Source organism: Drosophila navojoa, chromosome 3 (assembly GCF_054131105.1).
Source record: "Drosophila navojoa isolate 15081-1374.11 chromosome 3, UAZ_NAV_1.0, whole genome shotgun sequence".
Classification (NCBI taxonomy): Eukaryota; Metazoa; Arthropoda; class Insecta; order Diptera; family Drosophilidae; genus Drosophila; species Drosophila navojoa.
Genome location: NC_142891.1, coordinates 13,905,817 through 13,932,001, shown reverse-complemented (window position 1 = coordinate 13,932,001; position 26,185 = coordinate 13,905,817). Strand labels below are relative to the sequence as shown.

At 38.6% G+C, this 26,185-nt stretch overlaps 2 protein-coding genes across 2 annotated transcripts in view; both read left to right on the top strand.

Moving 5' to 3' along the window:
* The window catches only part of LOC108658133 (uncharacterized), a 143,867-nt gene that overhangs the window by 96,657 nt on the left and 21,025 nt on the right, over positions 1–26,185 (top strand). The window contains exons 8-11 of the mRNA XM_089256884.1: positions 9,775–9,880; positions 16,381–17,082; positions 18,246–18,362; positions 25,167–25,558. Of these exons, the coding sequence (XP_089113010.1) occupies positions 9,775–9,880; positions 16,381–17,082; positions 18,246–18,362; positions 25,167–25,558 (1,317 nt within the window). The remainder of the gene's footprint in view (positions 1–9,774; positions 9,881–16,380; positions 17,083–18,245; positions 18,363–25,166; positions 25,559–26,185) is intronic.
* Positions 73–1,419, top strand: LOC108658122 (heat shock protein 22). Its single transcript, XM_018110780.3, has one exon. The coding sequence runs from the start codon at positions 337–339 to the stop codon at positions 991–993; it is 657 nt and encodes a 218-aa protein (XP_017966269.1). The 5' UTR covers positions 73–336; the 3' UTR covers positions 994–1,419.

The window sequence follows — 26,185 nt, the reverse complement described above, 5'->3', positions numbered from 1 at the left end:
GGACTGAGTATCGATCAAACATTCCTTGGAGCTGCTCTACTTTCGGGTATTGCATGGCAAATGCTTATTGAGTGATTTGGTGCAGTTGCTGGCTGGGCCTGGCACCGGTACGTGGAGCATTCGCATTGGCATTGCTTTGCATAATTCGCTGGCGAGTGGTTTAGGCAGTTGGCCTAGCTAGGTACAGTTAGTTAGCGAGTAAGAGTCGAGCAGAGGACAACGGTTTTTTTGGCGCCCCTTGCCAAAAAGCAACGCGTTTGCTCCAAAGTGCAACGAAACCCAACACACACAGACACACTCACACAAACACACACACACTCACACACACACGTAGCCATGCCCATACACTGGGACTGGGACTGGGATGAGCACGAGCACGGTCATGTCAGCCCCCACTACCACTGGCCGCTGCGCCGGCACTGGTCAGCTGGCGAGCCCAAGTGCCGGCAGCGGCGCTACTACCTCTCCCACGAGATGGACGTGTGCGCGCGGGAGTTCCATCTGCGGGTGGACGACAGCGCCTGGTGTCACGGCTCGTGCCTGGTGGGCCGCGTGGTGATCGAGACGGGCACGGAGCCGGACTCGCTGGGACGGGGCACCTTCAAGGTGGTGCTGGACGTGCACCACTTCCAGCTGGCCGAGCTGACGGTCAAGGCCAAGAACAGCGACACCATCTGCGTGGAGGGCAAGCAGGCGGACGACCGCGCCGACAACGGCCAGCTCTGCATAACGCGCGAATTCACGCGCTGCTACAAGCTGCCCAGGCACTATGATGCCACCTTGGCGCGTGCCACGTTCTCGGCGGACGGCATACTCATGGTGACGGTGCCAGCACCACCCAAACTAGATGATGTCGAGCGTGTGGTGGACATCGAGCCCACCGGCAACTACTTTGGCAGCATTGCGGATCCCAGTGCTGGCAAGGCCATCGAGCAGACGGCATCCGTGGATGGTGGCGAGGCGCATCCTGCTGGCACAGCGACGGACAAATGAAGCCGGCGACGTCTGGCGGCTGCGCGTGCCTGGCCCCCTCTCTGCAAGTGGAAGAAGCGCCTCCTGCGACGCGTCCAGGCCGTCAGAGGCAGTCGTTCGGCTTGAAAGAAGCTAAAGCGAGTATGCGGACAACAGTCGAGAAGGTCGATCTCACTCACTCACACACTCTCTCACTCACACACACACTGTGCACACCTTCATGGACTAGTCCAACCGTTCAAGTTAGCCTTTACAGTTATATTGTTCATTCCGTTTCTTGTTGTCACCTAGTGAACTTGTTGTAAGCGTTATCAAATATGGCCCCCTAGAATCTTTAACTATAACATAGATATATTCTATATATATATTATTATATGGACAATTAAATGTCCTTCTCTTGGAACTTTACTTAATGCCAATAAAGGACTTTATCTTAAGCACCAAAACATAACTGAAGTGAAGTATTCTTGTGGGAAAGACTTTGCTGCAGGTGCAGGGGCATCGGCTGGAGTATTTTTGTCTGTCAAGACTTTAATCTAATATGATTGAGTTCGGATTTAAAGCTATTTAAAAATAGTTTTCGGGTTTTGGATTTATTTATTGCTTAAATAGTTTCTGAAAATAAAATAAAAAAATAAAAAAATAAACTTTACTTGCCATTTAAGTTTCGTTTTCTTTTCATAGGTCACACACCTTGAGTAGTTTAGTAGCTTGTCGTAATTTTTTTTTTTTTTTTTATATGTATTTTTAATATTTGACAAAGTCTTGTCGAATATATAAATTATATTAAACAGACCTATAAATATGAAATATTTTAGAAATATTTTAGAATATAAGTATTTCTAATACTTCATATATTTAGCCACAGATTATTTTTATTATTCATTTTTTATTATTATTATTTTATTTTTATTTTTTTTTTTAATATATTTCATTACAACAGTTTGTTCAATGAACTTTCCTCATTTTAGTAATTTTAATTTAATTATTTAGCTTGAATTTACCTTTTCCTAGAAACCAAATGTAATTTAATGAATTGGCCTTTTAGTTGAAGTTTTTCATTATTCAATTTGTATGGGCTCATAGAAATAAATCTTTTAGAATGTTTTCTAGTTTATGGCTCCTTAACATTTATTTAATTAACAAATTCAATATAAAACACCACAAACGTATCAATTATTATTTCATTGAAAACAGCCTAAATATATTTATTTATTTTTAATCAATTTTGTAAAAGCTTTTGCCAAAGTTCTTTTTAGGCAAGTAATTTATTCTTTCACAAAGACTTTAAGGACTTGGCAAGCAACATGCAACAAATCCTTTTATACTTGAGCTGTCAACTTAATAATATTCAAATCGATTTTCTCTAAAAAAAAAGGTCTCATATGAGATTTGAGCATATGGATAGATTTCGATTTTCATCGTGTGTTTCAGCAAACCTTGTCACGTGCCATTTCATTAGCGTCAAATTTGAATAAAATTCACTAACACCTCGCTGCTTCCGCAGGCCAAAGGACCTTTTGTGTACGCCCATAAAATAGCAAGGGCGCAAATGGCAGCTGTTTGTCAGCAGAAAATGAGCGAGAGCAGAGAAATAACTGTAAGGGAAATGCTGCCTCTGCCGCTGCCGCTGCCGCTGCCTCTGCCGCTGCTGCTGCTGCATTGACCTAAACAAAAAAGGAAATGCCGCCATGATAACAATAACAAAAATTCGTAGCATGACAGCAATATGCCAAGGGGCAAATAATATGAGAGGGACAATTTGAGGCGGCGGCGGGGCTTGGGCCCAACAGACCTTGTCACTTTAACATGTTGACCCTATCACAAAGAGAGAGGGAGAGGGAGAGAGAGAGAGAGTGAGCTAAGTCTGTTAGTTAAAGCTACAGCGGCAGTGGTAGCACAACTGCTGTTACTTAACAGCGCCATGTTAAAGTTTAATCGTGGCTCTGCTAAAAGCCAATCAAGCCTTTGGCCATGTCGGCCAGCCTAGTTATGTGCAATTTTTTGTCGTCTACGCTTTCGCTTTTTGCAATTTAGTTGTTGCGACACGTTTTCTTGTTACGATTGTAATGAAATTTGTTACAACTTGAAGTGAATTGTGGAGCCCAGGCTCAGAACAGTCTAGGCGCAGGCGATACCAAAAACTGCCAACGTCGGCGTCGCAGTCACGCAGCAGGACAACAACTGCTAAAACAGAGGCTGCAAAACGCGTCGCGCACTTTGTCATCGTTTTATTTTTATGTGTAGTTGCGTTTAATAAAGTTTTTATATGCCTTCTGTGCGTCTCACTGTCTGTATGACTCTCTCCCTCTCTCTTTCTCTTTTTTGTGCGTATTGGCCTTAAATTTTTGGACTGGTCCGTATCGTATTTCTAATCAAGTTACGATTATGGGACTGGGAGCTTTAATGCATTGCTAGCACATACAGATTTATTCATATTCCCTCTCTCTCTCTCTCTCTCTCTCTCTCTCTCTCTCTCTCTCTCTCTACTTCTCACATAAAGAATTCAGCAAAGAAGTAAATTCACAATTTCAATTTCCCACACTAGGCGCCAGAGGAAGAGAAAGAGATAAAATAAAAAAGAAAAGCGACCAGTGTCAACACCTACATAGAGCACGCCAATTTTATGAACTCATAAAACCATTGCGATGGATTTGTATTTGAAAGCCCAAAGGCTTTTGCGGTGTAGGTCATATAAAAATCTAATCCCTGGCATGGGCCACGGCTGGATGGGACCAGGACAACGGACCCAGGCTAGAGATCGCTCTGAGCTATTGTTGTTGTTCTATGAGAGCCAGCTGGAGCATATGTTTGTTATTTTACATATTAACCGGCATATGGCCCAGAAGCTAATTTCTGTGGCTTTGGGCTGACTTCGTTCATTCCTTTTTTTTTTTCAATAAAATATAAAAGTGGATCAAGGATATTGAGGACACAGCAATACGAATGCAAGAGTCGCAAAAACTGAATATTAAATACACTTTTATGGTCTGACAGCTCTGAGCTCGACTTTTGATGGCCTTAAATGTAATTTTTAAGGACTGTTTAGTTGTTTTAGTAGTAAATACTTGGGACTGCATTTATTGGATATTTCATTATTTTTTATTAAATATAATTTTACAATTGGTTGTCAATATTTTTGAATTTTTAAGTATTTCTGATCAAGATAACTTTGTGAATTTATTTGACAATTTAAGTCAGGTTGCTCTTTAAAAGAAATAACGTTTTTTTCACTTATATATTCTGATGCTGTTTGGCTCGATTTCGTTTATGACCCTTCAATTGGCATGCAATTTTGGCATTTCAAATGATTCAGTCAACTTTATTGCCATTGGCATTTTATGGACCCTTTTCTGAGCGCATTTCAAAAATCACAGTAAAGCATTGCATTGTATATGACATGAGTGCATGTGTTGTGTGTGCGTGTGTGTGTGTGAGGGGAGAAAAGTTGCACAAGTTGCTTTTACTGTGTGTTCAACAGTATTTTCCACATTTCTACACACACATACACACACACACACACATAGAAACATCGATAGCAATGCAGTAATCGTTGCCTCTGCCCCTTCGCTGGCTACAAATTTACAAATGCAGTCAAGCCGAATTGAAAGGATGTGGCTTTCCTTCTGCTAGCGATGCACACTGGCGCGTGTAGAGAATTTTCAAGATTTGAAAATCGTATTCAATTAGCCAATCATGACACTAAAACAAAATGCTGTTCGAAAAACAAGATAAGCAATGCATATTTATGGTAAATAGTCAATGTAGATTGAAGAATTACTTCTATTACTTACAAAAAATATATACAAATAAATTTAAATTAATTATTTATTAATTAATATTCATTTGCCAGACATGCCTAAAACAGCGACGCAACTCAGCCCGTCTGCTGTTATTAACAGATCAACTTAACATAGAGATCTAATGTACTGATGTTAAGTAAACAGAAAGCTGTAGAAAGTTAAATATTCTCTGTTAATAAAAAGAAATATATACACATATATGTATATGCATTCAAATTCATATTTACATTATATACATATATAAATACATATACATATGTATATGAACATCTCTTTTTTTATACCATTGGACAAGAACACGCTCTGTCCTTAGCCTAAGAGAGTTTCAATCGAGCCGCGTCAAACAGTTTTGAGCTGAGTTGAATGTTGTGAGAGAGCGATAGCATATAAACGACGAGGCTGTTCCTCCGCACTGTTAGTCGTGATCCCGAAAGCGAGCTGTGTGGGTCTGCGCTTATAAATTTATTTGACAAATATTCATAATTAAAATAAATAAATATAATATGAGTATATTTATAATAATATATTAAATAAATATGTACAAATTGTTATGTTTAAAACTAGTAATCATGATGATCGTAAATCAAAATGGAATTAGACTATGATGATATATGAGAATGATATTGATGACTGTGACGATAATGATGATATTGCTGAAGATGATGATTTTCATGAAATAAAAATTAATAAATAAATATATATGATACAATTTAAAATAAACAGAATATATATACATATATAAATAATAATGATATAACTAAACTAACTAAATATTAGAGATAATAATTGTTAACATCATAATTGTATTTTTATTAACAATATTGATATGATAATGTACGATATAATTATATAATATTAATGTTATTTAACATTATTAATTATTAATGTAATTTGCATACTATTATTATTTCTATAATTTGTACAATTTTAAGGATTTATTATTGCTATAAATATTATTTATGTATATTTGTTAAATTTCTATTATTAAATGTATTTTAATTTACATATATATTATTACATATATTGGAACAAATCCTGTTAAGCGATGCATACTCACGCGCTCATCTCTATGAGCTACAGAGCGAATCGTTGTTGGTGGTAATTGTAGCTGGGATGGTGAGCAGGGCTCTGTTCTCGCTTTATCTTTGAGCGCTCGCTGCTCTGCTCTCGCTCATCGCTCATATGAGCATGTATTTGCGTAACAGCTTAGTATGTAATTGTATTAGTCGAGGAGTAACCAGCACTAAGGCGGCTTCCTGTGCGCCATGGCAGCTGCTGTTGCTGTTGCTGTTGCTGCTGCTGTTATTGTTGTTGCTACTGCTGCTGCTGCTGCTGCTGCTGTTGCTGTTGTTGGTATTTTCGTTGTTGTTTGCGTGTTAGTTGGGCTGTTGATGCTGCTGATGCTGCTGATGCTGTTGCTATTGCTCATTTGGCGTAAACGAGAAGCGAGCGAGCTTTGCTGTTTTTGCGGTTGAGCTCGCTGCTGCATTTAAGCGTTACGCACTTCCTGCACAGAATGTTATTACTTCCGTTGCCTTTTAATTGATTTTGAAGGTGCGTAGCGACAGGTGAGGGCAGAGGCAGAGGCAGTGGCAGAGGCAGAGTCAGCAGCAGGGGCTCTCGCACAGTTAACGTGACTGGCACCGGCAAATTTCTGCGCCCGTTGGCCATTAGCAAATTGTGGGTTAAGTGCTTTGTATGCTCGGCAATGCCACGCCTCTCACACACACGCCCTCACCCCCCGCATGCATTCCATTCCATTCCATTGCAAACACCATTTCGGCCAATGCAGCTGTGCAAATTGCTTGACGCACTCAGTTTGAGCCACGGCTGTGGTTTATGGCTCTGCCTTAACCGCACTTTCGTTTTGTGCGGTTTTTAGGCACTTTTTCAATGTTATGAGGCTGTTAGCCTTGTTAGCCATGCGTAAAAGTTATTAGTGGAATGCACTCACTAAGCCGTCTCGCTTCAACGAGCAACTGACTAGATAACTCTTAACTCTCACCTCACCTTACCTTACCCACCCCTCCCCTCCCCCAGACTCTCCCAGAAAACCCTAAAACCCAAACAGCACTTAAGCTGTTGCCAAGTGCAAGAGTTTTGGTTTTGCTTCTGGTTTCGGCTTTGAGTTTGATTTTGGAGTTCACTTTATGCCTCACCTCCCGCCCCCCCTGCTAAGTATAGAGGTAGCATAACTCAAGGTGAGACTAAGCACTCCGAGCAGAGCAACAAATTTATCACATTTGACTTATCAATATGCAATTTTATTAAGCTTCAGCATTAATTAAGAAACATTTTAGCATAACGGTATATCTACTAAGCTCGATGCACAATGCACAAGTTCTGCGAGTCATCGAAACGTGGGCGATAATAAATCATCCAACAGCTGCGACTGACACGAACAAATCGGAATAAAGTGCATCAAATGCAAACTGACAACGCATTTGAAATTAATTAAATCACAGTTTTAGTAAAAGCAATTTGCTCGTTCGCTGAAGTGAGAAGGGCATATTAGTTTTGTGCAATATAAAATTTTTGATCTTGTAGAGTATTTTAATTTGCTAAACATGAATAGCGAAAGGTGCATCCTGTACAGATTTATAGCTATAAGGCCCAGAGCTAAAGCCCGAGCTATTAATACAGTAAGTTATCCTGGCTAGCCTGTCTGTAAGCTCCATAATCATTTATAGTCCAACGCCTCCTGGACTTTAACAAATCGAAGAACTAATCACATACATATACATAGCTATAAATGAAATAGTATTAGAAAATATATATATATATTTTTACATATTTTTTTTATTAATTTATTATATATTATTTTATTTTTTATTCCTTTTTTTTTAATGAACCTTTTTTTTTATTTAATCATGAACGAGTATTATGCAGCTGGTAGTGCAGGAATGCAATTTGAATTATTTTTCTCAAATGTTTCTAAATTTATTTTAAATTTGTCATTTTTGCAATTATGAAATATGAACAATTTGATTTACCTGAATTATTAGATATATTAAGCCATAAATTTTCATTTTTCCAATTAAAATCAAATTTAAAACAATTTTATTTAGAGAAATTTAATTCGTTGAGCTTTTTGATAGCTTATGTCACATTTTTTTAATTTTTACAATTAATAAATATAAAAAAAAATATAATATATATATATAAATATATAAATATATAAATATAAATATATCAATACTTTTCACATGTGCATAATGAATATTTTTATCAATTTATAGTTTTTCACTTCACATTTCACATATGTATTTATCAAATTTAAACATTTTTGTCATTTCCATACTAAATTGATCTCTGCTCTAACTTATTTTGTAGAATTTAAGTTTGCTTAAAAACTAATATATATAAAATTATTTTTAAATAATTTGAATTTCAAGTGGGAATTCCTAGTGCTTACTTCTCAACTTTTTAATTACATATTCATTTTAATCTCTAATAAATAAGTCATTCTGAATCATATTATACGCAACTGCATTATTGTTCCTCAAATGTTCCATTCAACTATGGAATTTTTTCAGTCTGCTCCACTCCACTTATAGCTAGACGTGCGAGTGTCTAGCGAACAATCATTCATGCTAAGCTGCGATGTCTGCCCTGCGATTGTCATCGCACATCCTTTGACCCATTTTTATGAAACAACCCACAAATGTTCTTGATTTTTTCGCATTTGATTTTGCACAATTTTCTGTGACGCGACACCGAAACATGCTGAAAAAAAATCAAACAAAGCAAGCAAACATTTTCGAGTGAATCATGCTGTCTGCTAATTGACTTCGAGCCGCAGCATCCGCGATTGTTTTCACATTAGCTATGATTTTTCACACACACACACAGACAGGCAGACACACCACACTGCACCACACAGCACCACACACTAACACAGAGTTGATTTTTCGCTGCGGCATGATAAGTGAGCTGCTATTAGTGGGTCAATTAGCGGGGAAACTGCATACTGCATACTGCATACGCTCCAATTCATTTGCTGATGCGAATGCTGCTGCTGCTGTTGTTGCTACTCCTGCTGCTGTTGCTGCTACTCCTCCTACTCCTGCTGTGGTGTGTATTTGGGTGTGAAAATGAATGGTTCGTCTGACACAAGTGGAAAAGCGAAAGTTGCCTCTTAATTAACTAGTCCCTCTAATATATTTGACTATCTATCGTGCGTATCAATTTATTTTGGGTTGACTTGTGCAAATCATAAAGCTTTCCTTTAATACAGAGCTTGGCACTTGAAGCGCAACCAATCGGAGTTTTTCGACAGTTATCTAAATATAATATTTTTAAATAGAGGTCAATAGCCTAGTGATAAGAATAATATATTATAGGAATCATATGCTTATGTAGTTGATTTTAATGAGATAATGCTTATACGTTCTCATACATAATACTTTACATACGTATACTAATAATAATTTTAAATAGTTATAAAGCAACTATTTGCTCTTGGCCCTACTGACCCCTATGATAATGCAGCCCTGGTTTAGTCAGAAACACAAATTAAATTGCATTAAGATGTATATATATTTCCTTTGTACGCTTAAAAAATAAAATGCAAAATTAATAAATTATAGACCTAACTAATAAATGAAACCGCTTCAGGTAATGTCGCCTTTCGGATATATTAGAAGAGTAATTGGATATTTTTGAAATATTCAAATTATAAATATTGCAAAGTATTTCTAGTATATATGTATATTGACTTTACCTTGATATTATCAAATATTTCTGTTATAAATACCGCAAAGTATTTCTAGTATTCTCTCAGCTGTGGGTTAAGTCGGGTAGCTGGAATCTTAATATGTATATTTGAAATCTTGATATATGTAGGTACATATTTATATTAACTTGACTTGATTATTTTTGAAATACTTCAGTTATAAATATTGCAAAATATTTCCAGCATTCGCTCACCCATCTATATACGCACATAATTCACGTGGGAATAAATCACATCTGAATACAAAATCTCATTTATTTGCAGAGAAATTTGGACAACTGTACTGCCGCCGGAAACGAAAGATGTCTATACGGCCATTTTGGGCGTGACCAAGGCGAGTCGCATCGACGAGGGCGTCTACAGCTGCAAGGTGAGAGATTCGTTAGCTCATTCAGCCGCGAGTTGATTTATATGCCATATATGAGTAAGTAAGTAACTGATTTATAACTTACTTCGCCCGTGAGCCGTCTTCTAGTAAACGTCGGCAGCACACGACACACCGAAAGCCCCCCACCCCTCACCCACCTTAGCTAGCCATAAACATGTTGTTCAAACATCGTTTAATGTTGGCTCGCATCTGGCTGCCGTTGCCGTTGCCGTTGCCGTTGGAACATGTCAATAATTCTTACAAGCCATTTGCGTAATTTGTTATTTGCCAAGCCATGAACACAAAAATGTTTTACCGGCCCGTATTTTTTGGCGGGGAGGCCTAATGGCGCGGAACAGTTTAAAGACTTGGCAAGTGCTATTAAAACCCGAAAATATTCTGCAATTGGCCAACACAAATCCCGCCAAGGACTCAACAGTTGAGCGCATAGATTAAAATTTATTTCAGTGCATACAAAATTGTAAATAAAATGGGGGGTGAGCCACACACATACATACATATACACACTCGCACACAAATCAAAATAACCCAGTTTCAGTCCACTTAATCTTCTCCTCCTTTGGCACTTCGCATATTTTAATTTGGCTAATTAAACGCCACGTTTTGGCGCAAACGAAGGCCTCTGCGGCAAGCACAGAGCCCGGCCAAGTTAAAAGTAATTTTGCGGCATTTTTGAGGATGTTTTATTTTATTTTTGTTTTTTGTTTTTTTTTTATTGTTTGAGTTCCACTTCTTCTGGCCCACCCGCGCGACTCTCTGTTGATATGGCCTGACGCATGGCAATTAAACTGATTAGTCGTCCAGGAGCTCTACTCTTTACGCATTAAAATCCAGCAGCTCAGCATTAAAAACAACACTCCAGAATTGCCCAGACGATTCGAGCTAACAATTTAATTGGGCTTACGAGTGGATTACCTGGCACACATGCTCCCACATAGAGCCACTCGTACAGCCTCCTGCTGAAGCCGTCTGACGCAAATGTCAATTATAATTTTTGAATTCCAGGAACATGAAGACGCAACAAAAATGCCAAAAAGAGAAATTGTCAATTAAAATATATCTAATTAAGTATAGACTCTTTGGCTGGTGAATTATCAAGCTTTGAAAATAAATCCTGAAGAGAGGTTTGCTTTCGCCCTAATTTTTAAATTAATTTAAACAGTCTTGTGTTCCTTAGCCGACAATCTCCTTTTCAACTTTCTTCTTTTAACAAGAATTTAATTATTGCTCTCTTTTGAAGATTGCTGGCAAATAGAAATATATGTACATATGATACATGCATACATACATATCTCTTTATATAATGAAGATTTGTAAGCAATAGAAGCATAAGCATCAGCGTAATAATAGAATATATTCCCTGTAATAGCTTTCAGAAATAGTCTCATTGATTCTCTTACAATTGAGTGATAGTAGATTATGCACAGCGGTCCTTCTTTTAACAGTGTTTCTTCTCTTCTCTTGGCAATTCATTTTATGTTGAGCTTGAGTTCTTTAACAGTTTGATAGCCGATTGACCTGATAGCCATCTCGCTCACACTCTGCAATTCTTCCTACCACAAAACAAAACAAAGAGCTAGAGATTTGTTCACCATTGAGTGATGTTATGTCTCTTAACAGTTGCATTTGACTTCGTCTCTCACTCTCTCTGATACTGTTACACTGTTAAAAGGCACATACCATCACTCAAGCGTAATTGAATGAGTGACAGTTTCAGTCTCTTAACAGAGGACTCCGACTGTCTCACAATCGTGCGCCAATTCACTCACATAACAGTCTTATAGCTCTGTACGAGCTCTCAACGAGCTTATGCAAAATCTGTCAACTTAACAGTGTGAGGTCATGTTGTGCGTGCGCTTTGATCTTTGTATTAAAATTGAGCTGAACTATAACTGTTATTTCTCTTAATGCCAGTGAACCAAATAAAAACGGAAACTGCAATTAATTAATGTCTATACAGCATTTCTCAGAGTCTTCTAAAACAACATAAACGAATATTTAAACATCTTTTTATTTATTTCCTGTTTAAACAATCAGGCCATTAAATTTGGCAAGGCTGTTAAACTAGTTTGGTCCATTTTTGTGTTCCATAGTTGCTCTAGGTTATTAAAGCTGCAATATTTCTTGCTGTTTGAGCTGCACTTTCGGGTCTCAGTGCCATAAATTCATTCGCTTTAAGACCGCAAAGAGCAGCAGCAGCAGTAGAAGCAGCGGCAGAGGCCGAGGCAGCAGCAGCAGCAGCAGCAGCAGCAGCAGCTGTTGCTCGACCGCTAAGCTAACGAGCGAACATTTTCTTAAAGCTTCGCACCAATTGTATTTAATGCCTTGTCCGAGCACTCCGCCGCACACACAGCCCCAATGGGGGTGTTCGTTTGTTGGGCAGTGTTTTCTGGCTCCTGCTCGACGCCCCAACACTTTGTGCGCTTTTACTTTGGGGTCCTCACTTTCTCTCTCTCTCTCTCTCACTCTCCCACTCTACCATTATGCCTTTGGCCGTACGCCTAATGCGCTCCTCTTATTACTGTCGCAGTGTGGTCGTCGTAATGTTGGCATGACATCAAAGGCGAGCACTTCGGGACTGGGCTCGAAGGTAAGGGAACCCCCCTGAAGCCCCCTACTCACAAAGCAGCTGGCTGAGCTTTACGTTAATCAGCGCATTCTGCTCACATTCTTATGCCCCAAACCCATTGAGAATGGGAGTGCAGGGTATACCGGGATTGTTCAAATGACGTGTCATATTTGTATTGATCTTTAAAGAAACAAATCGATATTTTTTGGCTGGCCCCAAATCCATAACCTTCTCTCCAAATTCATAAAAAGTATTTTAAATTTACAACATATGAGTATATACATATATCATATAATATTAGTTCTTCTAACAGTTCAGGGTATCTCGCAGTCGAGCTGATTTGACTAGACCACTCTTGATTTTTCATTATTATTATTTTATTTTCTTTTATTTTTTTGCTCAACGAACGTGCTTAACGTAGAATCCCCAAAGGTTGATTGTTGCCTCCTGCTGCTGCTTCTCCTGCTTCTGTTGACTTAAAACTGAAAAGAAATGAGCGAATCCTTTGCGACTAGCTCCGCCTCGAGCTGCGATTGCTGCGCCGCACGTCAATAATGTGTTTCAGACCCTGTCCCTGTCCGTTAGACGCCGGGGACTTTCTTTTCATATTCTTGAGTCTAACACCCTCACACACACCCATAATAATACCCGCGGGGCTATAAGCCCAATGATTATTTATTTATTGATATTAAGCAGCAATTAGTTCGTTAACTTTGGCAAATGCCTCGAAGCAGCTGACTAACACCTCAACTTTGGCTACTTAGCAGGCAATAAAATACATTAACTTTTCACTCAAGAGCTCAAAATTTGCATAATTACAAAGTAATATTGAAATATTTTAAATATATGTGTGCTTTACCTACAAGCTGAAATTATACAAAATAAACAAATACGAAACGTGTGAAAAACAAACAAGGTAGAGTGAGTTAGATTAAAGTAGATAGAATAGAACTGCTAGACCAGGAGATAGTCTGAAGCTGAGGCGGTGTCCCTTAACTTTCTTAATTAAAGGTTTTCTAAATTAGAGTTTTTTAAGTCTCTCTTAGATATCACTTGCTCTTAGACAATGCAGAGATTAACGAACAAAAGTATACACACTCGCTCTCATTCATAAGAGCATTTGGTTTTCGTCTTCGTGTGAGCGACTTGCCTTGAGCTATTTGCGTGACTCTCTTCGTTTCGAAAGTGATACAGTTAAAGCTCGCACAATGACGCTCAGTAAACGTCTTCCCTCTCATATACACATTTACACATTCACACTCACGTACGCTGTTGATGTGTCTCGCTCACGATTGAGTGATAATGTCTTTTAACAGTGACCGTCGCATACAACGAACTGTGTATGTGTATGTGAGAGCCGCTGTTAAAAGACACTCAATATGTGCAAGACATTTTGATAAATTGAGCTCAAAGAAAGACTAACAAGGAGTAAGGAGTAAGAAAGGTAAATCCGAAAGAACGAAACGTTTTGCTTCTGTGCGCGATCGTTCAGTCGCACTCAGACTTTTTGCTCAAACTGTGAGTGCAGATCACATATACACATGTATGTGTGTATGTACATATTTGCGGACTTCGAGAAACACTTGACAGAGGTGTGTAATATGTGTCCATACATACATATGTATGTATGCATTTTCATTGCCAGACTTACGTTTTGCTTATTAATCAAAGAGCGACTTTGGAGCCCAATAGAGACAGAAATTGAAAGCAACAACTACAAAAGTTATAAAATAAAGTTAAATTTGTTGTCCTACTTATCAAAGACACTAATGTGACTTATTCCCATTCTCACAAATTGCCATTAGTTTAATGTACCTCCCCATAAAATTGATAGCTAAATAACAACAGAAAAGAAACGTAAAACTATCTCTAGTGCCGTTGCAGTTCCAATACAAATTGCATTGGAAAAATATATATAAAGTAGAGAAAAAATTAAATGCTTTATCTGGACTCAGCTCAGCTTCTTCGTCGCCTTCGTCGTGCTCTTCGTCTTCTTCTTCAACATCTTGGTGTCATGCACTTTTCAGTTCGTAAAACCACTTTTATCTGGCCGACTATAAAAGGCAGCAATTTTCAAGCATCGGCATCATTAACATTGCAAATTTCTGTGGCATGAGCATGTTGCTCCTTAGCCATTTGGCGCAGAGCATTTTATTGGCCAAAGCGAGCTTAGACTAGAGACTAAATGACATTAGCCATACACGTACAATGTGCGGTTTAACGACTTCGACTGTTAATGAGTCGCAGCTTACAGATACAATCGTTTGATAGGAGGAGGGAGCAGATGGTAGGTGCGAGGTGGGAGGAGATGTTAGGTAGGGATAAACCCACCGCCTTCAGGCAGTAAAATCGCATTAGATCATAAAATGGCGAAGCTGTCGCTGGATTTGAGCTGTTCGCCAAATGAGTTAATTGCCAATTGGATTTTGTGGCTGGCAAGGATTTGTTGACGTTGCACTGTCGTAAAAGCATATCCAATGTAAAGGGCAGCCCCAACGCTCCCACTCTCAGCTGTTGGAATCGTGGCATGAATTTAAAACTCAACTTGAATTTGAAATGCCATAAAAGGAATATCATCGATTTGCTTGCGCCCAAACTTCTGTCTATCAAATGATTCCGGCTCAGTTGCAACAAAGTGCCGCTGCCGGAGCCGTAACCGGAGCCGGAGACGGAGCAGACACGGTCACAGACACAGACACAAAGGCAAAGGCAACAGCAGTCTCGATGCCTGCCACATGCCGGCGTTGAGGACCCCGAGGTGTGATCCTGGCGTTGCACAGTGGGGCCTTTGCCTAATCTGCATTGCATAAATATTTGCTAGCTAAAAATTATATATACATTATAATCTGTTAACTTGTTTCGTTTTTTTGTCATTATAAGAAATATTTAGAGTTGGCAAATGAGTCTATGCACAGGGCTTGGTCAACAGGATGCTTCACGGCTTTCTGATAAGCCAGAGAAATTTCTTTTGGAGAATCTTTACCTAGCCAGACTATAAATATCTCAGTTGAAAAGCTTTAATCACTGTATAAAATTAAATTTTACCACAAGCTTTATATGATTGTTAAATTAATATTCAAGGGAAACAAAACTCAATATAATAAAAAAATAAATAAATAAAATACTATAAAAAATAAATAAATAAAATAAAATAGTAATAATAAAACATATATAAATAAATACAAATTTATAACTTGTTGAAAAATAATATATACTATAAATATTTCTATATATGTATCTGATAAATTCTCCATTGGATTCTATAATCCACTTGATTTTCGCCACATATTGCGGGCAGCGGTCCCACTGTGCATTGCCGCTCGTTAGTTTGTCTCCATTTTTAAAAATTTGAAACGGATGCTCACAGAGAAAAGCAGCAACATCATCATCATCATCATCATCATCACCATCATCATAATCAACATTATCCTAATGCCCGGTAGGAGCTATGCAGCTCACATTGTATTCCCTGGGTGCAGCTGCAACTAGAGCTCCAAGTGCAGCATGTTTGCGCCAGATGACAGCCAAAGCTGTTCGCTTTAAGTAGCCACGGAATCGGGTTAGCCCCCGCCGCCGAGTGCCTTAACGGCTTAGACACCCATCACATATCCATTCAGCACACGCGCCCACGCCTCGTGCAATCAGACAATGTCAGATCCAATCAGCTGCTGGCCAGAGAGTGGGCCAGGAGCAGTCTATTAAATTCGAGTAAACGCTTGGGCAGCAATTGTTGACACATGGCAAATACTGGCAAAGAGTCGCCTACGAAAAGGACAACTGCAAAAGGCTCAGCGCCATCTGTGTGCAGAGCTCAAACATTGCTCTGGGTAATATTGTTGTTGTTGATGCTTATCAGGCTGAAGAAACTGTGCATGTATGTCGTCACTTGGCTAAATTCTCGTCTCCTCCTCAGGTCACCGACTGGGGCGTCGAGCAGTGCCGCTCGCTGCACATCCACATCAAGAGTCCGCCCCGGCTGAGGGTGGATCCGGCCAGCGTGACGCTGCAGCGCGGCGACTCGCTGCGGGTGCGCTGCCTGTCGCCGGGCAACGACGACATCAAGCGGTATGCCCAGCTGGGCTACAGCTGGACGCGCAACGGGGTGCTCTTCCAGTCGGACGCTGCGACGGCCATGTGGGAGGATCTCTACCCGGACGGCAGCATTCTGAAGATCAACAACATTCAGAAGTCGGCGGAGTACGCCTGCCTCGTGTCGAACAGCGTGCGGCCGGTGTCGCGCAGCGTCTACATCAACGTCATCGAACGGAATGCTGTCCACGTCTGCCTGGCCGAGTCCAGCTTTGGCGTCCATTGGCCCACCAGTGCACCGGGCGCACCCATCATCACCGACTGTCCGCGCGGCTTCGAGGGGCACTCGCACCGCATCTGCGAGCAGCGGGACAACGCCGGCAACTCCAGCTGGCTCCTGCCGGACTTCTCCAGCTGCGTGCGGGACGAGCTGCTGCTCATCTACAATCGATTCAGAGCTCTCAGCGCGGGATTCCAGCAAACGAACTCCTCGAACATACTGAAGGCCTGCTTCGAGTACACGCTCCAGCGGCGACAGAGCTTCCTGCCCGGCGAGGCGAGCTTCCTCATCGACATGCTGCACGAGGTAAGTGCGAGTCTATGTATCTATGTGAGGGGCTGATAAGTATTTATGCCTGTACGAATTGCGCCCGTGTGACCTCCATATCTCTAGCTTGTCGGTGGAGCAAAGTTTATGCAGATTTATGAGAGCACTGGTTACGCCTTCCTCGGAGATTCTCACGATTGCCACTTGAGCTGCTGCGGCACTTTGTCTTACCGAAATTGCATAATATTGTAAGGAGAGAAAAGTTTTTACTGCTTTTCGTATTCCCCAAATTCAATTTTAAGCAACTGGTATCAGAGCGCACGGGACACACCGCAAAAAAAATAAAGCAAAATAAAATAAGAGAAACTCTTGAACACACTTAAGCCTTGGCGCTGGCAAAGCGCAAAAACAGCTCAAAGCGTTACAAACTACCTGGACCTTAAGATCCATCGCCACCGCCTCGAGAGGCGAGCCGAGTCGAGGCGAAAAGACTCTACAAACAAGCTTGCCAAACTATTTTTACACGTAAATGAATGCAAGAAAAGCTGACTGAGCCGAGGGCGTGGCGAGCAGTGGAGCAGTGGAGCAGCTGAGCGAGTGGGCGCCTTGCAATTTTTCACACAATTTTCACAGCCAAGCTACAGTCAAAGAAAAGTTTGCTCCGGGCCGCATGGCAACAATTTTTCATTTTAATGCGCACACAAATTTCCCGCCTAACGAATGGCCATAAAGAGTTTTTCGGGAGTCGCTTTTTATGCACTGAACCCATTGAAAATTGGAAATCAGGGGTATACGGATTTTCCGAAGGTGTATGTGACAGGCAGAACGATGGATCTGCATGAGGGCGACTAAATGAGTCGATATAGCAGTGTCAGTGTGAGGATCCCTTCGTCCGCCCTTCTATTATCCTATCAGGCCAATCTCTGTCTCTGCGTCAACTGCGCAGTAAGCAGAGCGTGTCTCTATGATATAAAATATATATCTTAAGATTTGTAGCATAGTAAAGAATCATAGAATTATTAGAGCAATAGCTCTTTAGCTGATTTCAGGGTATCTGCCAGTCTGGCAGACTCCAGCTTGCCTCTCTTTTTCCTGGTTTCGGTTTTATTTTGGTATTTCGCTTATTGCTGGGCACTTGTCTCTGTTGCTGCTGCTGCTGCTGCTGCTGCTGATGCTTGACTATTTGCTTGCCTATTTTGCAGCTCGACACCTATTTGCAGCTGAAGGGCACACAACTGGAGCGTGAGATGGCGGCGGAGATAATACTCCGGATACTGGATAAAGTCATGCAGAATGCGCAATCCCTGAACAGTCAACAGGTAAGCTGACAGACAAAGTCTACGTGGGCATACATATACAGTGTACAGTGTGCAGTGCAGTGCCTCATGCCGTCGGCCCCTCCCTAAATGGAGGCGTGGCCAGGCTGGCACTCGGGCTGCACTCGTGCATAAATTATGCGAAAAGAGGCAGCCGAGCGTTCGGGTGTCATAATTTATAACCTACAGCTATATTCAATATTTGCCAGCCTGCTTTTGTGGCACTCGCCATCGCCCTCTCCCTCTGGCTACCTCTCCCTCCCAGATTTATTGCACAGAGACTCTAAATTGGACTGGCAAGCCTTATTGTACGTTCGGCAGGCACATATATATTATTTTGTGGTTCTACTTTTATTTAGCTTGTAGCCGGGCCACAATTTACATTTGTCTGCCGCACACACATGGTGGCTCACTGAGCCAGCCACGGAATTGATGTTCATGTTTGCGGGTAATAAATACCTTCTACGAAATCCAAGTATTTCAGCTTTCTTCGCTGAAAAGGTCAATTTGTTGTAGTATCTAGGCCAGCCAACGGGGAAATGGAAGTGGAGCCGCAACGCCAAGTGGGGCTGAGTGTGTTGGGTCAATAATGTATTAGGCATTGGCCATCATATCATTCAGCTAAACGAGCTCATGCTATTTTATTTATGCTTTACACACATACAAATTGTATGCAATAAATTAATATAAAAAATAATAAAACATAGCAAATGAATATAAAGTAAATATAGAAAATAAAATAAAAATAATGTTTAATAAAATAAATACACAATAATTGAAATAAATAAAATAAAAAATAAAAAAAAAATAAATAAAATAAAAAATAAAATAAATAAAATAATGAAAAAATTAAAAAAAGAAACCCTTATCAAATAAAACAATAAAAAATAAATAAATAAAGCGAAATAATAATACTAATCAAATAAAATAACAAATAGACAAATAATACAAATTAATAGGTAATATTAATAAAAAATTATGTTAAATAAAAAATTAATAGATGATTAAAATTAAAAATAAGATTAATTAAACAATATGAATACAAAACTATAAGTTAAAATATAAAATAAATAAATAAATAATTGATTAAAATTAAAAAAAAATAAATTAATTAATTAAGCAATATGAATACAAAATTTAAAGTTAAACTTATATAATATATGTATATAAATAATGAAAAAAAAAACTCAAAATTAAATAAGTATATACTGAATTTTTATAATTAAAAAAAAAAAATAAAATAAATTCAACTAGATGATTAGACTTTAAATAAAAAATTAAATATATAAATAAATGAAAATATAAAAAACAAACACCACTTCTTAGATATCAGATATCTAAGCAATAATGTTGGTTTATATATCAATCTACTTGAGGCTAAAATTGTTGAATATAAGTGAATATGAATATAAATATAAATATATGAAAGAACTTGTTGCTTCTGATCCTGACGTCGCCTATTGAATATGCATATGTATATATAGATAATTACATTTATTTCGTGCCTAATAAATCAAGTAAATCAAGATGCTCTTTCGCGTCGATTTTCCCACATTTCGAGTGCTCTTCGTTCATTTCACTCGACTATCGCTCTTTCTGAGCACTCGAATATGCCAACAACTTTGTTGTTAATTAGCGGCCATCAAAACTGCGCACTTATGAGCCCGGCTAATGAGCCTTTCTCGCCGCTTCTCATGACAGCTGACTGAGCCACAAAACAATAAACATTGCCGCTTCCTGGCGGCTGGCCACAGACAAAGAGCGAAGCAGCCCACTCCCTACTCAGATGATGGAGATGATGATGATAAAAAGGTGTGCTTCCCCTCTGGTCTTAACGCTCAGCCAGTGTCCTTGGTGGTGGGTGGGGCTCAGTGGAGCTTGCCCTTTCCACTCGACTCGACAAGACGAACCGAGCGTCTTTCGCGTCGCACACTTCACTTACTTAAGTTTTTAAGTGGGCAGGCGTTGGAAGCTACGCTCTGCCGAGGCTCATGTTTTATTCCTTGAGCACACTTTGTTTTCGCGAAGTACGGCATAAAAGTAACAGCAGCAGGAGCAGATGAAGCAGCAGCAGCAGCAGCAGCAGCAGAAGGAGCATGGAAGGAAGCCGCCAGTTGTATGGCACATGCATCAAGACTCAAATATTGGTATGCAAATTTATGTGAGTGTTGATTGCAGCTGTTGGCAGTATTATATTGAGCGCTGGCATTAAGAGCTCGCCTCGCTCTTAAAGCAACGAGGCCGTCTCAATGTCAAGGACCTCGGAGGCGCAACTTCCTAAACGAGCCCAACTATGCGGCATTAAATATGAAGTGTCTGCTCGAACGAACTAGCCCCGTTTTAATATTCATCGCTCCTGGATCTTGTGGCACGCACGGAAATTAAGTAAGTTTTTACTTAAGACTTAAGAGGCGGCAAGACGGCGACTGCAGCGAAAACTTTTTAATGCGCTGAAATTAATTTTGTTTGTGACGCAGTTCAAGCTCAGCTATGGCATTTCGATATTATGCGCCACATGAGTCGGAAACTTTATCCCCTGCTTTTATGTTAAATTTTTATTAGCTGACGAAGCGCTGGAGGAGAAATAAAAACCTTGCCTTCATAATTGGGTTGATTAAAAGCCAGCATTTCTCAACTTTTTCCAACTTGCCAAATAGTTGGCATCGCTCTTATTTACTCGGCCCAAACTTTAAGCTAGTTACAAATACTTTACTCCTCACTCTCTCTCTCTCTCTCTGTCCCTCATGTTTGTATAGACTTTTAATTAGCAAAACTCAAGGTAAAATTGATTTTTAATTGCACCCAAGTAAGGAGAGAATAGTTCAATACCTTAAGTTGAAGCCCGAAAGGCAGAAAATCAAATTGAAAGTTGTTCAGCTTGATTTTAACGCAATTTTCGTATAGGTATATGGGAGTATGCAAACTTACACAGCTCAAAAGTTTTGCTCTCAGTTTATTGAGACCCTTAAAAGGGAAGCTTAATGCATGGAATAATAGATCTTAGTTATGCAGAATAATCTTTGCGAATTTCGAGGCAGAAGTACACACATTGTACTCTATTTTCCTCATAGATTACAATTTCAAATAATTAAATGAATAAAATTTGTATTTATTAATGATTTATTCAAATAGAAGCAGAAGAATGTTTTTCCTAATTTTATATACTTCAAATTTCAATGTATTTATAATTTATTCATTTACAATGCTAAATACATATTCTAAAAACATTTCGTATTTAATTCATAATTCAAATAATTCGAATAACTCAAATTTAAACCTATTAATAATTCACTCAAAGAAAAGCAGAAGAAAAATGTTTTGCTATATTTTATACACTATTTATTTATTGCCCTATTTGAATTTGAATTTTGTTAAAAATGAACTCATTTGTTTATTTTCTCTGATTGCAATCACATTTCAAATTATTCAACAATTCAAATTTATTAAGACTTCACTCAACGAATATTTTCGATTTGATAGCAAAACTGAATTTCCTACTAGATTTCTTTTACTTGTTTTAGTCTATGAAGAAAACGAATGGGAGTAATACATATTGCAAAATCTATAATTCAGCAGCTGTTTGAGTTGTTCTTCAGATGTTGAAATAATAAAGATTATTTGTCATTTGACACGTGCCCAAAACGTGAAAATAGTTTATAGAAAATGATTGAATTCTCTGAGGAAATGAATTCAGTTGCACTTCTGTTGTTGCTTTATTGGCAAGTGATGTACTTGAAGTTGTCATTGAAAACTCTAGCGACTTCTTTATTCCCCTTGTCAAAACTTTATTAACAGCTCAACTTAGGCTGCAGCTGCTCAGTTGATGCTGACAGATAAAGTTAAATCCTTTTCCAGGTAACTATTCCGAAAGTGTATTCCATATTTTAATGAAATATAACACGTTATGGCAAACTGTTCTTAGATTTGAGAAGCGTCTCCTGCTATTTAAACTGTTCATTAAATGAGAAAATTATTCGTTACAAAATATATACATATAATTTATTTTAATTATAAAAAAATATATTAAATTTATATAGATTATAAATTTATATAATATATACATAATTATATGATTTATATAATTTTATTTCGAACTCTCTTTCACATATATGTGAAACTCTCGACTCTATTTTGTAATACCTTTTATTATTATTAATGAAAAAGTTGCAACGAAATGGAAATCCATGCGCAAGGTATAAAATTTAATATTTGTGCAGAGTGAAACATAATTCTGTTGCTTGTTTAAGGCCCTCAACGTGTTATCAATAATTCAAACTATATATATATGTGCATACAATCGAGTTGAACAAATTGCAGAGAGTTGATGTATTACCAATTTATTATCGTATTTAAATTGAGCTGTCGCCGGGCCGGGCCTATCATTGGGACTGTTGACAATTTGCAATGTCAATGGCATTCCGGGATCTCGATTGCATTTCATTTGGCTTAAACACATTTGCATTTACTTTGCCTGATTAACATTGATTTCGGTTTGCACTTTGCATTGCATTGCAATTGAAAAACTTTGCCGGGTTGGGCAAAAAAAAAAAAAAGAAGAACTTTCCAAATGGCAGAGTCGTTCGAGTTTTTCAATTGCATTTCAATATTAGAATCCAAAAGTTTATTAATATGTACGATCCGAACTTTCAATGCAGATTGCCTCATTACGGGGCCAAGTGAAAACCAAATGGCAAACAAAGTTAACTGACCCAGTTTCTAGATGCTTATCGACTGCCCCCAGCGGCCCCGAGAGTTCTCCATAATATCTAACCGACATCATTAAATAATCGAATTAAATTCTTAAATTCATATCTGGCATGAGTAACTATTAGAAGCCGAATGACTCTGATTATATGGGCAGTTTGACCAGCGAACTTTTGCCTGCCAGCAGAGAAAGCCCAGCTATTCGTATTTGGCCTATTCAGAAATCAAATTCACAAAGTTCACGACAAATCACTTTGCGGAGCAAACGTACAAAAATAAAAGTAAAAACGTGCTCTAAAGTCGCTAGCTAACTTTCAAATCAGCAAGAAAACTTTTGCACACACAAACACACACACGCATACACATGTGAATGGGCTGACTGGCACATGTGGCACGCCCACACAGTTGAACGCCCCAGTGATTTGACGGTAAACTGTGCAACGTGGCCAGGTCGGAATTCGTATTTAAAACTTTTCCTTTACATTTTTTTCGCAGCATTTCTGCCCATGTCTTTAAACAAACGCCCCAATTTGCATAGGCGTAGAGGCCAGAGGGGGTCCAGAGGGAGCGGCCACGAACAACAAATATCACATCATGCTTGACTGATGTTACAAAACTTTTTTGTTTCTTTTATTTGGATTTCTATTTTTATTTCTGCAACGAAAAAGTTTTCCAATTGAAATTGTTTCTGCTCTCGATTGCACATGTTTGACTTTATAAATTTATGCTTATGTTCTCTAGGAGGAAAAAGCAGCCAGCAGATAGACTTAGACGCTTCTCGGACAATTGTAATATTTGATTTGAACAGGAAATTGCGCCATGACAGCAGAAAATTCCTTGCAAAAAACAATGCCAATGGAAATTACACTGTAATGGAGCTGTTATTAGAGTCTAAGCAAATAGATTCATGGGTTCATTGACCGATTTTAAGACTGGGTCAGAATTGAAAATTGAGTACTCGAAGTTGTAGTTTTTTTTGTTTGCCAAACTATTAACTTGGGAACTTTGGCTTTGAGTTACAGAATAAATATAATATAAAATATAATATATAAAATATAAAATATAGAATATAAAATATAATATATAAAATATTAAATATAGAATATAAAATATAAAATATATAATGTAAAATGTAAAATGTAAAATATAAAATGTCAAATATAAATCTAATAAAATAGAAATAAAATATAACAATATACCCTCTAAAACTAATAAATATAAATATACAATATAACATGCTATTCTCAAATATCAAACCATACTAACCTCCTCTAAACTAAAAGACCCTCACCCTATCCATCTTATCCCCCCAATATCACAAAACTCCCCCTCATATCTCCCACCTCCCCTTCCCCTACTCTCCTCTAATTCCGCTTCCCCCCTATCTTCCCTCCCTCTCCCCCTTCCCCTATCCCCCTTCCCCCTCTTCCCCTTTAAAATCATCAAACTATAAATATAAAATATAATATATAAAATCGAAATATAACATAAAATGTAAAAGAAATGTAAAATTCATATTTGTGTACGTTCTATAAAATGTCCTGGTAGATCCTTAAACTGTCCAGATAATCAGATGGCCAATTACATAGATAAAAATAAATAGGGCTTTGTGTTGTTTTGCAAACTTGAAATAGAACTAACTCAGGAATTATTCCCACTCATATTGCTATGATGACGCACGCATCGTCTAAAATAATAAGTATGACAACAATGTCAATCCTGATGCTATGACAACCTGCTCAAGCACCCTCGCGTGCCAATTTAGCAAGTTTTGCAACACCTGAGGAATGTTGGCCTGTTGCAAAATCTCATTGAAATCCAATACTGACTAATGTCAGCTTTTTGTGCTGGACGCCAAACCGTTAGAGTGCGAATTGTTCATAAATTAGGCTGGAGCGGGGGCACGAACAGGAGCTGGAGTGGGGGCACGAAGCAATGCCCGTTGCTGTGGGCAACACGGAATTGTTTGTGGAACGAATTTGAGGTGTCAGCGCCAAAAGTTCAAAGTTCGAAATTTGATGTGTGAAACTTTAATGTGGAGTTATTTTCACTTTGCTTGCTTTTTTCTCACTTTTTTTGATGTTTTTCTTGTTTTCGTCGCAGCAAATTAAAAAGTTGCAACTTTTAACGCAATCTGCGGCACTGAACCGCGAGACAATTGCGGCCTCACAATTGGCCACATCGACAGGCGGCAGCGGCGGCAGCCAGGCGACATCCTCGGCCACGGCTGCTGACAGCTCGACAACTTTGACCGCACAGCGGGCGAGGGGCAGCGGCAGAGCCGATGGAATGAATGCTGGCGACGCTGGCAGCGCTGCCAGCAAGCTGCTGGGCAAGAGTGGAGCAGGCGGCGCAGGCGGTGGCTCCAATGGCGACGGCGGAGCCGCAAGCATTTTGACAGTGGACGAGGACACATTGTCGCTGGATCGACTGAACTCATTGCGCATCTACATGACCTCAGTGAAAACATTGCCGTTCAATTTACGCATTTACGGGTGAGTTGAGCACACCTGAGCAGATGAGCACCAGGTGCATCGCATCGCATCGCATGATTTCTGCTCAATTTCCCCATTTTCAATGTTTACTTTATCACATTCATTAAATTTGTTTACATTCTATTAACTACATTGCTTGAAATAATATTGAATTTACATTCTTTCATATTTTTGAGAAATAATAAAAGAGAGTATAGATTTTTTTGCTTACCTCACAAGAGGAAAACTACTCTATGAGCATGCAAGAGCATAATTTATTTATTATTATTTCTTTTAGATAGTTCAATTTATTCCAATTTTTGAATTCCCATTTGTGAGTTGTTGCCTTGAAAATTATTTCCAATATTTACTTCGGCTTCTTCCAAGTATTTTACTGTACAAAAATTTTAATGTAAAATTAATAAATTCCAAAATTGAATCGAAATAGAAATATTTTCTATGGAGAGAACAAAATATATAAAATATTTTTATATTATTTGATTAGCATACAAATGTATTACAATATGTTTGATCATTATAAAAATAAAAATTAAGTGAATATTTATAATTTTATTGACATTTTAATATAAATTTATATAATATATATTAATATTATTTAAATATACAATTTATGCTGGTATTTTTATA